This window comes from Callithrix jacchus, chromosome 3, assembly GCF_049354715.1.
Source record: "Callithrix jacchus isolate 240 chromosome 3, calJac240_pri, whole genome shotgun sequence".
NCBI lineage: Eukaryota > Metazoa > Chordata > Mammalia > Primates > Cebidae > Callithrix > Callithrix jacchus.
The window spans coordinates 144,791,671-144,804,860 of NC_133504.1; the positions used below are offsets into that span (position 1 = coordinate 144,791,671).

Here is a 13,190-nt window from a genome sequence, read left to right on the forward strand (position 1 = left end):
TGAAAAGAGACATGGGCATCATTGCCAGTCCCACTCTATCATGCACAGGACTAAGCAAATGCATTAAAAAGGGATGTGTCCCACTACACACATCCCACCAAGGGACATTCAGAGCAATGTGGCAGAGACTCATATGGCAGTCCACTTGTCAGATTGTTGTATCTGCTAGTTAGCATGTCTCACTGTGTCACTAAGGAAATGCCATCAACTCTGTTTTAATAAGTGCTATGGACACATGAAAAGGGCAGCATTAGTAATACACAAAGCTCATTGTATTTCCAGTTACTCTGACAACACATTTGCATAAACAATTCTAATATTAATCAACACATATGGGAAGGGACAATCTTGCCAGCTAGCACATACAATAACAACTTACAAAATTAGAAATGAAACACTGTCCTATAGGCACATGAAAAGGCACTGTGCCTCATTTTAAGCCACAGAGCTCAGACCTTAGCAGGCCTCTCTTCCCTAGCTAGACACATGCTCTGTCACCTTCACAGAGTCTCTGAGACAAGTCTATCCCTATACGATGATACCTGATGGCACATCTCCAGCCTGGCCTGTCCTACTCAGCCCTCCAGGACATACCCAACTGCCTGCTGGACGTGACTTGACTGTCTCACACTTAGCACAAACCTACAGCTCTCCTGATGGTTCCCATTCCATTAAAGGGCATCATCTCTTAGTGAGTATTCAGATCAAAAACCTAGACATTGCCCTTGATTCTTCCTTCCCCTCCCCTGACATCTAAACCATTGTAAGTTCTGTTGGCTCTATTCTAAAATAGTTCCTGAGTCTGTCCTCTTCTCCCCGTCTCCATTGTTCCCACTGTCATCTCTCTTCTGGGCTATTCCTATCATCTCTGACTCCTGGCTCCCACTCTTGCCCCTGAGAATCTGTTTTCCCAGATCACTACCCTGTTTAAAATCCTCCAGTGGCTTCCCATCACAACTGGATAAAACGGAGTCCTCTATAATCAGGTGCCCACCCTTGACTTCCTTCCTCACCAGTTGCTCTTTGGCCCCCCATGCTTCAGGCACACCAAGACAGATCCTGCCTCAGTCTTCACCCTGACTTTTCCCTCAGCTCTTCCCAACGCTGGTCCTGCGTCCTGCTCATCATGACATCTTCACAGAGACTTTCCTGACCACCCTGCCTATAGTAGCATCCCCATGGCCACTGCCCACCCAGTTACTCTCCCTCAGTGGTTTCTTTTCTACACAGCACTTCTCATGATTGTGAAGTACCTTATTTATCCTTTTGTGTACATATTGACTTTCTGTCTTACACTGGAAGGTAAGCTACATGATGACAGCATCCAGGCCAGACATGCTTGGTGCTGTGACCTCAGCTCCTAGATTGATTAGATTATAATGGTAAAGAACTGGAAATATCCAGCCACAGAGAAAAACCATTTGAAAAACTATAGAATGTACATCTCTCTGGCACCTCCTCTTCCCCCAAGAAGCATCACTGGGGCACATTCACCAGACAAAGATATGACAATATCAACTTTCCACTCCAAGCCTATATGGCCTAGCCTTTCAGGACTATGTTCAGGATTAATTCCCAAAGTATACTCACCCCCAAGTGTGATCCCTTGTGCTGGGACCAAAATCTGTATAGAAACCCAACTTCTCTCCTAGCCACATGGTTAAGTCATTGTTCCCCATATAGGGCTTAGAAGCATCACTCTCCAAAATTGTTATGAAATCTGCGCCTGTTCAGAAAAAAAAAAAAAGTAGCATATAGTGACGAATCCCAGCAAGGCAAAAAACAATTAGCAACACTTTATTCTTGACCCTTAACCTTCTTTTCTTTACTGATAATCCCAAAAACAAGGTAATTTTTCATGAGTCACTACAGGGAAGTGGCTCAGATATGAGCTCTGATGGAATGTTCTCATGTTTAGAATGTCATTAAAGCATGAAACACCTCCGGAATACCGAGAAGGATAAAAGCCTGACTCTTCAAAATTTTCAAATGTGCTCAACATCATTCCCAAAATTTCAAATAATCTTAATGCCTTTCTCAAATATCTAATTTACGTTTAGACACAAGAGAATGGTGCACAATAGCATGTTATTCCAGGATAGACAGCTCCATGGTACTGACCCAGAATGAAGTTTATTGGCTTCTTTAGAGCTTGGCCAGATGTGCCTTGGAAGCCTGTAATCAGAACTAAATAAGGGCTAAGGGCCAAAGAAATTTTTTAGTGGTATTATGTCCATACAGACACTCAGAAAATCTCAGGAGGCACACTTATCATTAAGAATAGCCAGAAGTCCCGTCGTTGATCTAAGAACCAAAAATACTGTTCGTATTTCAAAGATGCTTCATACAAAATGAGCATCCCAGAGCATGAAACGAATAAAATTGGCCTCAGTCTGTTTAAAGCAATTTGCTTCACAAATCAGCCTCCCTCTGACCCATTCTGCCTTTTGATCCAACAGTTTTTTGGTCCCTAACAGTGGGTCCCCAGGTGAGAGGAGCTACCAGCAGGAGCATTCCTAAGAACAACCACACAACACAAATCCCCTGCTGATACTCAGTATGAGGAGTCGCTCAGAATCAACTGAGTTAATTGCTCTCAAACAAAGACAGATGTGTTACAGAAGCTCAGGCCCCCTGCAGCTGCCCACCAAAGTAAAGAGTTTTTGAGATGAGTTTATGATCATCCTGCTGGTCATAAATTGAATTAATTTATACCTGTATTAAGCTATGGCTTTTGACCCTGCTGAAAATAAAAATAACAATAATAGTTTCTCAAAACCTGGAACCAATTCCAGGAAGACTTACCTGTTTCATTGAGCAGGCGAGCTGATCTTTCTAGACTAGACCACCCTTCATTGTCATATCCAAACCTGAAAGGCCAGATGGCAGCAGAGACCTCTTTGGCTGGTGCCTGAGGAATTGTTTCAATGGTCATTTAGGATGACGGTGAACAATGGCAGTTTCAGTGACCCACTTTTCTCCACTCCTCTCCACCAAAATTCTTATTTCAGTAAAGACATTTCCATAGACATTTTCCAACATTTAATCCATGAAAATAAGGAGATATTTGCCATATGGTATTTTCAAATTAGTCTTCTGTGAACTTCTAGCTTAGGCTTGGAAATTAGGAGGGACATTTGAAAAGTGAGTGTTTATAATAGTAAAAATTAGAAACAGCCTGGCTATCTATCAACAGGAAAATGAATAAACAAATGGTGCTACATATGTGGGATGGAGCACTACACAGCCCTAATAAATGAATTAGGGCTATACATTTCCACAAGGAAGAATCTTACAAAGATGATTTTAATTTTTAAAAAAGCATGTTGCAAAATATATCGGATGTAATTTAGAAAAAAACAGTATTGTCTATGGATCTGTCATATATAGTAACAATAGAAAGAAATTCATGTAAGTGTGAAAAAAATCCCAATACTCAGGATACTGGCTACTTTTTCATGGGAAATAAATCACACAGAGGGATAAAGAGGGGCCTTCAACATATTGATGAAGTAGTCAGCCTATTCTAACCTAGTTATGAATAATGTTACACCCCTGCTGTACTGGAAAAGTCAAGGTCCTGGAGCACAGCCCCCTGTATGAGGTCCTTTCTTGGATCGTGAGTGATCATGAACTGCCCAACCCTAAATATCCATCTCAAATAATTACCTCCTAGGGTAGTGGGGGACTTGGGAAGGGAGGTGGGAATGGTTAATGGGTCCAAAAAAATAGACCTACTATTTGATAGCACAATAAGGTGATTATAGTCAATAATAACATATTGTATATTTAAAAATAAAGAATATAATTGAATTGTGTATAACCCAAAGGTTAAATGCTTGAGGAGATGGATACCCCATTCTCCATGATGTGCTTACTTCATATTGCATGCCTGTATCAAAACATGCTGTGTACCCTAAAAATATATATACCTACTTAGTACCCACAAAAAATTTTAAATAATTGTTAAAATGCTAAAAAAAAACAGAAAAAAAAATCAAATGAATACCTACTGATCTATAGCAGGGCTCTCCTGTGAAAGAGGGTGGCTGGATGAAAAAGCGATGGCCATAATAACAACAAAATCTCAAACTAGACCACGCAAGTTCAGATTGGGACGAGGGCCACCGCTTTACATAAACAGGTCTGTGTGTGTTCTGCCAGCAGTGAGCTGGGGTTTCATCTTTACACAAGAAGTGTTACTCAGTATAATGAATGTAAAGAAACAGAACCATCAAAAGAGGTTTCAAGAGGAATATTATACTTATCATGCTATCCTTTTTCTTACATCTGTTCATCTGTAATTAATTCTGGATGTCATCACTCCAAAACCTGTTATTCCTTCATTCTTCCCAGGAAGTACCACCACCCTTCATCCCACAGCATGGAGATTCCTTAAAGAACTAAAAGTAGATCTACAGTTTGATCCAAAATCCCACTCCTGAGCATCTACCCAGAGAAAAAGAAGTCACTATACAAAAAAGACAGCTGCACATGCATGTTTACAACAGCATAATTTCAACTTGCAAAAATATGGAACCAGCCCAAATGCCCATCAATCAACAAGTGGGTAAAGAAAATATGATTTTATATATATATGCCTGTGTGTGTTTGTGTGTACGTTATGGAATACTATTCAGACATAAAAAGGAATGAAATAATGGCATTTGGGACAACCTGGATGGAATTGGAAGACCATTATTCCAAGTGAAGTGACTCAGGAATAAAAAACTGAACATCATATGTTCTCATTCATAAGGGGGAGCTAAGCTGTGAGGATGCAAAGGCACAAGAATGATACAATAAAGTTTGGAGACTCGGGGGAAAGGGTGGGAGGGAGTGAGGGATAGCAGACTACAAACTGGGTACAGTTACACTGCTCGGGTGGTGGGTACACCAGAATCTCAGAAATCACCACTAAATAACCTATTCATGTAACCAAACACTACCTGTTTCCCAAAAACCTATTGAAAAAAAAATGTAATCACAAAAAAGACTATATACTAGATACAGTGTACACCGCTTGGGTGACGGGCTCACTAAAATCTCAAAATCATCTCTAAGTTCTCTAAAGAACTTATCCATGTAACCAAAAACCACCTGCCCAAAAACTATTGACAATGGCCAGGCACAGTGACTCACACCTGTAATCCCAGCACTTTCGGAAGCCAAGGCAGGAGGATCACTTGAGGTCAGGAGTTAGAGACCAGCCTGCCCAACATGGTGAAATCTCACCACTACTAAAAACACAAAAATTAGCTGGGCATGGTAGTGAGCACCTGTAATCTCAGCTGCTCCGGAGGCTGAGGCAAGAGAATCACTTGACCAGGAGGCAGAGGTTGCAGTGAGCTGAGATCATGCCACTGCACTCAGATCAGCTGAGATCATGCCTGGGTGACAGAGTAAGATTCCATCAAAAAAAAAAACAACAAAAAACCGTTGACATTAAAAATAATAATAATAAAATGAAAATAAAAAATAAAACCAGCACTTCTCACTGTGTTCTATGAGGCCCTGGTATGGCCCTCCCCAGCCTCTTCACATCATCTTCTACAACTCTTCACCAAGCTTCAGCCATGCTAGTTACCCTGATGTCTCTCAAACACACCAAGTGTGGTTCTCCCTCAGTCCTTTATGTGTGTTACTTCTGCTGACATCCCAGCCCTCACAACTGGCTTTTTTCTCAACTTGCAAACTTCATCTCAAATGTCACCTCCTCAGACAGCCTTCTTTAACCCCTCTAGACCCAGTTACCCTCCATTCTACAATCCTGTTTCCTTCATGGCAGCCTGATCTAAAATTAGACCATTTATTTATTCATTCTCTGAATATTGTCATTCTCCCCTACTAGAATGCAAACTCTGACAGGGCAGGTTCTTGTCCAACTTGTTTATGTCTGTATCCCTGGCACCAGGTAGTAAAGAAACATTCAGTAATCATTAGCCAAATGAATGAATAAGCAAATGAGCAAAAGAACAGGTATTATAACCAATTCAAATTACTCCTTCCAAAAAGAATTCCTGGCTGACTTTAGGTATCCTCTTCTGATGGACATTATGTTGCAATAATAATGACAGACAATTAAAGGGCATAAAAGGAACATGTAATGATAGTCTGCTATTATCTACTTATTAAGAAATAGTTACTTAGCTCTGAATACCTGCCAAGCACTCTGTAAGGTACTGGAAGTACTAAGATGAAGAAGAGAAACATGGTCTGTGTTCTCAGTGTAGCTTTTTATTCAAAATGAAAAATGTTCCTGATAGTACAGATTGCTACAATTCAAAGTCAACCCTCAACAATTTCTATTTTAACACAAACGATAACTCTGACTGCATTATGAAACATACTAGACGTTTTATCAGATCAGATAGAAAGCACAGCATTCAATAACTTATTCTTATTTCTGCCCACTGTTCTAGAAAAGAAAAGGATATTAAAACATTTAAAACTACAGATAGCAAAAGAGAAAAGAAAGAGACAAGAAAAGTTTTACTACCTGTCAAGGCAATAGCTACCCATAATGTGCAAAATCAAGAATTATCTGTAAGAGTCTTCCTAAAGAATCTTACATTGCTATCTTCAGCAATATCTACCAAGAAGTACAGAAAGCCCAATATAAAATACTTGCTTATTTCATAGTGATACGGTTTGGATCTGCATCCCTACCAAATCTCATGTTGAACTGTAATCCCCAGTGTTGGAGGTGGGGCCTGGAGGTGACCAGATCAAGGGGGCGGAATTCTCATGAAAGGTTTAGCACCATCCCCTCGGTACTGTTCTCTACAAAATACATAAATGATAAAACACCCCCCTGGGCACTGCTGTCATAGTGAATGAGTGAGTTCTCGTGACATCTGGTTGTTTTAAAGTGTGTAGCACTTTCCCCCTCTCTCTTTTGTTCCTGTTCCTCCATGTAAGATGGCCAGCTCCCCATTTGCCTTCCACCATGATTGCAAGTTTCCTGAGGCCTCCCCAGAAGTCGAGCAGATGTATCCATGCTTCCTGTACACCTGTAGACCCGTGAGATAATTAAAACTCTTCTTTTTAAATTACCCAGTCTCAAGTATTTCTTCATGGCAGTGCAAAACAAGCTAGTATACATAGTTTAGCTATGTGAAATCATGAATGGCAAAAATAACCCCATAAAGCAAAATCATCAACAATTTGCCTCTAATATATGGGCCTATATCCTATTCCAAGAACCCAATTTTTCACAAAATAGTTCTACTATCTTATCAGCTGGGGACATAAGGGTTAAGAAGATGGGGTCCAGGGCTCTGAAGTCATCAGATGCAGGTACAATAAGAATGGTAAAGTATACAAATATAATATGCACATATATATATATACCATATAAAATTCTATTTCAAGGTTTTTAATTACTTACCATTTTGCCCAGTTTTCTCTCATAGGCTTTATGCCGTAGTCCTAATCCCAACAACCCCACACCAACAAGCAGCCACAGAACTAAATAGAAAAAAGAAATAATCGTTTAAAAAAAAAACAAAAAACTAAATTTGTTGACACTGACCTTCAGTGCTTTGGCTTCAGCGCCATGGTACCCTCCAGGAAGTTCTTTGTGGGGAGGGAACTGGAAGCTGAATGCGGGGAAGAAGAGTCTGGGAGAGCTTATCCACACTCTGAATTCAGCCAAGGTGCCGGCAGACACTAAGGTGGTTTGCGCTCCCCCAACTGCCTATATCAACTTCGCCCAGCAGAAGCTAGATTCCAAGATTGCTGTGGCTTCGTAGAACTGCTACAAAGTGACTAATGGAGACTTTTCTGGGGAGATCAGCCCTGGCGTGATCAAAGACTGCAGAGCCACATGGGTTGTCCTGGGGCACTGAGAGAGAAGGCATGCCTTTGGGGAGTCAGATGAGCTGATTGGGCAGAAAGTGGCCCATGCTCTGGAAGAGGCACTCAGAGCAATTGCCTGCATTGGGGAGAAGCTAGATGATAAGGAAGCTGGCATCACTAAGAAGGTTTTTTTCGAGCAGACAAAGGTCATCACAGATAATGTGAAGGACTAGAGCAAGGTCATCCTGGCCTATGAGCCTGTGTGGGCCATTGGTACTGGCAAGACTGTAACACCCCAGCAAGCCCAGGGAGTACACAAGAAGCTCGAGGATGGCTTAAGTCCAATGTCTCTGATGCAATGGCTCAGAGCACCCATACATATCATTTATGAGGCTCTGTGACCAGGGCAACCTGCAAGGGGCTGGCCAGCCAGCCTGATGTAGATGGCTTCCTCATGGGTAGTGCTTCCCTTAAGCTCAAATTTATGGATATCATCAATGTCAAACAATGAGGCCCATCCATCTTCCCTACCCTTCCTGCCAAGCCACGAACTAAACAGCCCAGAAGCCTAGTAACTGCCCCTCCCCTGTACATGCTTCTGACAGTGTCATCTGGCCTCTGGTGGTCTCATCCAAACTGTACCTTCCTTTACTATTTCTGTCTTCATCCTGTAACAGTTGGGACCAGGCCAATCCCTTCTCCATTTACTATAATGGCTGGAACGAAATGTCACCAAGCTTATCCTTGGCTGAGAGGTGGAAGGGGTATAATTTGTTCCTGGGTCCCCTAGGCCCTAGTGAGGGTAGGAGAGAGAAACCATCCTCTCCCTTCTTACACCATGAGGCCAAGATCCTCCCCTCAGAAGCCAGTAGTGCCTGAGCCTGTGTGTGCTGTGTATGTGAACCATGCACAGGTAAGGGAATAAATACCTGGCACAAAAACAAAAATAAAACAAACACAAAAGAAAAAACAAATTTGTTTTAAAATAACAAGGTTTATAAAATTATTGAATTTACCGCCAGTAATTTTGTGTAAAGGAGAAATGTGTAGTTCTTGAGTTAATTTTCATGTGTGACCTATGTACATCAACCACTCTTTAAACCCAGGTTTCAGGAATTTTCCCTAAAAATGTTCCAAGGACCATGAGCTGAAAGTAAAAATAAGTCATAAAACATACAAGAAAACAAGTTTCCTTTGAAGACAGATGATCTTCAAAGGAACAACAATTACACTGACAGTTGACTTCTCAACAGCAGAAGACAGGAGAGTAGTATCTTCAATGTGCTGAGAGAAAAACAAGCAACTACTAAAAGAATAGATATTGAAAGTACAATTTCCAAACTAGAAAGAGGAGTGGAGAGGAGGGGCATAAGGGGGAAGAAAAACCCTAATCAATGCCAAAAAAAAATCAAGAAGAAAAAGGAACAAATATACCTAGAAAAAGTAGAAAATGAAAATGAAAAGTAAGATGATCAAATTAAATAAAAATACATTCAGAAATCATGGTAAAAATAGATTAAACTCTGAAGGTAAAAGACAAAAACTGACATTCTGGAAAAGGCAAAAACAATGAAAACAGAAAAAATGTTAGTGATTGCCAGGGGTTTGGATGAGCAAAAGATGATTTGGTGGGGTACAGGGGATGTTTAGGGCAGAGAAATATTCTGCATGATACTACAATGAGGGATCCATGTAATTATACATTTGTCAAAACCCATAAAATGTACAAAACTAAAAGTGAACCCTCATGTAAACTATGACCTTTGGGTGATAATAATATATCGATGTAGGTTCATTGATTATAACTAATTTATTATTCTGGTTAGTAATTTTGATAGTGGGGGTGGCTGCATGTATGTGGGGGCAAAAGGCACATGGAAAAATCTCTGCACTTTCCATAAAATTTTGCTATGAACCTAAAATTACTCTAAAAAAATTAAGTCTTTTTTAATCACACAAAAATGACTAAATCACTCTGTAAATAAACTATTCCAAATGCTTCACTTGGATAAGTGAATTAAAGGATTATGGGGGTTTTTTGTTTTTTCTTTTTAGACGCAGTTTTGCTCTGTCACCCAGGCTGGTGTACAGTGGCACAATTTCAACTTACCACAACCTCCACCCTCCCAAGGTCAAGCAATTTTCCTGCCTTAGCCTCCCAAGTAGCTGGGATTACAGGCATGCACCACCACACTTGGTTAATTTTGTATTTTTAATAGAGATGGGGGCTTCTCCATGTTGGTCAGGCTGATATTGAACTCCCGACCTCAGGTGATCTGCCTGTCTCAGCCTCTCAAAGTGCTGGGATTACATGTGTGAGCCATCATGCCCAGCTGGAATTATGGTTCTTAACCAAAAAAAAAAAGAAAAAAAGAAAGACAAAGATTGCCAGGATTAAAAACAAAAACTGCTGGTTATTGGTTTCAAGGGACATACCAAAACATAAGAAGACATGCAAAAAAAAAAAAAAACTCATTTCTCCCTAAGTTTAAATAGAATCTTTTCTCTTTTTTTCTTTTTCTTTTCTTTTTTTTGAGTCAGAGTCTCATTTTGTTATCCAGGCTGGAGTACGGTAGCACCATCACTGCAACCTTCATTTCTCAGGCTCAACGGATACTCCCACTTCACCCTCGCCTTCCCCAGTAGCTGGGACTACAGGCTCGCCACCAAAAATGGCTAATTTTTTAATTCTTTGTAGAGATGGGGTCTCACTACATTGCCTAGGCTTGTCTTGAACTCCTGGGCCCAAGCAATCCTCCTGCCTTGGCCTTCCAAAGTGCTGGGATTACAGTAGTGAATCACTGCACCTGGCCAAATATGATCTTTCAAATTAAGATGAAATACATATGAAGGTTTTTATATAATAGTTTGTTTTGTGACATTTCTTTTGGAAAATACAACTTCTCGATTTTTTTCTATCTCCTATACTAATAATATTTTGTCTCTTTTGTAAAGCACCAAGTCCTTGAAGATGGAGACCATTTTTCACATGTCTTTGTATCCTACACAACAACTACTTAACACACTATCTGCACATTAAATACACTCAATAAATTTTTATTTAATCCAGTCCATTTTATATGAATTTACTATATTGAATAATAAACTAATTTTATGTTTGAGTTTTTAGTTCATCAGCATTCCAAACATTATCTCCCCAAAAAGGAAAGCAAGACGTGGAATAAATAATCTCAACCATTAGAACAAAGCATTTTGGAAATTCTGCATGTTGAATTCTCTTAGCTATGTTAGAAGTGAAATAAAACCAATACAGAGTATTTATGGTGGCAATGGCATGATATCAGAGATTTGCTTTAAAGTACGAACTAAAAAAGAAGAGAAGATAGATGTTAACAACATTGGCAAAATATTGAGAATTGCTGAAACTGTATGAAGGATACGTGAGGGGCCATTATACTCTTTAATTTCATATGTTTAGAATTTTATATAATAAATGTTTTTTTTTAAAGAATGTAAAACTGTACTTACAAAGTTTCATGTATTTTTCACTCTTTCTTAAAAGCATTTTAGAACTGTTCTTTGTTTGAAGAAGCAAATCAAGGTTTTTCTTAGGACCAAATAGCATATTCAGCCCAATAATTAATATCATTGTCCCTGTTAGAAGAGAAAAATAGAGTATATTATAGTCTGATCCAAAAGTCCTTCCAATGTTGTATTCCAAGAGCTGCGATTTCTTTTAAAGAAACATACCCTGGAAATTCCTGTACCGAGTTAATTTATCTCAGAACCTAAACAATTACTCTAGCAGTGCTTTTGATAACTGGAAAAAATCAGGTAGGCTTCTAGGAATCGTGCTTTAAGTGAGAGGACCGCAGCCTTTTCCTGATGAAAATTTCTTTGCATTTCTTGAGTATTTCCTAGTTGTTAGGTTGCTGAAGGTGTTTGTGACTGACTGTTGATTGGGCAGGGGATGGAGAAGGCTTCTGAGCTGCCATAGGGATGCAGTAAGAGCCCTTCCATGCACTAGGTGGAGAAGCACAATGGAGCATATGTAGGTTCTTAATAAGGCAGTGCTTGTTCCAATCATTCTGTGGTGGGATGTGAGTTCTCTGGGAACAGGGGCCTCACAGAGGATACATGCCAAAACTCACAGTGTGCCAACAGGGCAGCCAATAAAGTGGAGCTAAATTGGGATGCACAACAAACTAGCTTAGATGTAAAGTTCAGTTACTTCATCTAAAACTGTACATACTAAGAATGGAAACAGAGATACGCCACCATATGGAAATTAAGAAATTAAGCCATTTAGGAAATGTCAAGTAAAAGTCAGAAGCCAAGCAAAAACAGCTATATCAAATTTTCCAGGAAATAGCAGAAGAAACCCAGAAAATAAATTTATAACTAAATTCTGATATAATACAGATTCTTTTCAATTCAATTGTATTAAAAGTTACTCTGAATATTACCAACATCTCTTGGTTTTTATGACCTCAACAAATAACATCACTCATTTTTCTTTAAAGCTGTTAGTTGTGTGAAGCTATAATTATGCACTGTTTCTACAATCCCATAAGTAGTGAGACGAAACTATAAAAAAAAAAAACCTCATCGTTTATAACATTCTAAAGAAACAAATTCATGCATGGAACAGCTCTTACTTTCATTTGTTTTCTTCTCATGGCAGATGCCTAAGCAAGCTGGTATAAGAAAGAAAGCAGGGCATTGGACAAGAAAATAAAGCAGGAGAGAGTACACACACCTGAAAGAAATCAGAAGAAATACAAAGTTTGCAAAGCCAAGGTTACCATAGAGGAAATGCAGTAATGTATTTCTCCCATTAGATGAGAGCTTGAGTATTTACCAGAAATACCAAATTCTCAAAAGTGAATTCAAAAATATTTCACATAATTTTAAACTATGTCTTTCAAACCAAGCTGTCCTGACAGATGTCTAGCTCATGGGGTATAAAAGCACATGGGAAAATGTACAGAGTAGTTGGATGTCTGTCGGGGGTACTAGGGGAACTGCAAGAGAACCCAGGTAGTATAATCCCAGCACCTTGGGAGGCTGAGGAAGGAGAATCACTTAAGCCCAGGAGTTCGACACCAGCCTGGGCAATAGAGTGAGACCCCATCTCTGCAAAAAATAACATAATCAGCCAGGCATGGTGGTGTGTGCCTAGAGTCCCAGCTACTTGGGAGAACTCACAGATACAGTGAACTATGATCTTGCCACTGCACTCCAGCCAGAGCAACAGAGCAAGACCCTGTCTCAAAGAAAAAAAAAAAACAGAACCCAAATAGAAGCCTTCACTTCTCCTGAATAGCACTCACACAACAGTAATTTCTTACGTATTTGTCTCGTTTTATATATGGTATTTCCCTCATTTAACTAAAGCTCCAGGTAGGCAAGGACAGTAGGTGTTTCTA

The 13,190-nt window shown here is 39.7% G+C and overlaps 1 protein-coding gene and 1 pseudogene across 1 annotated transcript in view; one reads left to right on the top strand and one right to left on the bottom strand.

Annotated features, from left to right (window-relative positions):
- The window catches only part of CWH43 (cell wall biogenesis 43 C-terminal homolog), a 72,317-nt gene that overhangs the window by 31,955 nt on the left and 27,172 nt on the right, over positions 1-13,190 (bottom strand). The window contains exons 8-11 of the mRNA XM_002745854.5: positions 11,290-11,415; positions 7,391-7,470; positions 2,806-2,911; positions 1,591-1,726 (exon numbers count right to left, since the gene is read on the bottom strand). Of these exons, the coding sequence (XP_002745900.2) occupies positions 1,591-1,726; positions 2,806-2,911; positions 7,391-7,470; positions 11,290-11,415 (448 nt within the window). The remainder of the gene's footprint in view (positions 1-1,590; positions 1,727-2,805; positions 2,912-7,390; positions 7,471-11,289; positions 11,416-13,190) is intronic.
- Positions 7,559-8,311, top strand: LOC100392279 (triosephosphate isomerase-like; annotated as a pseudogene).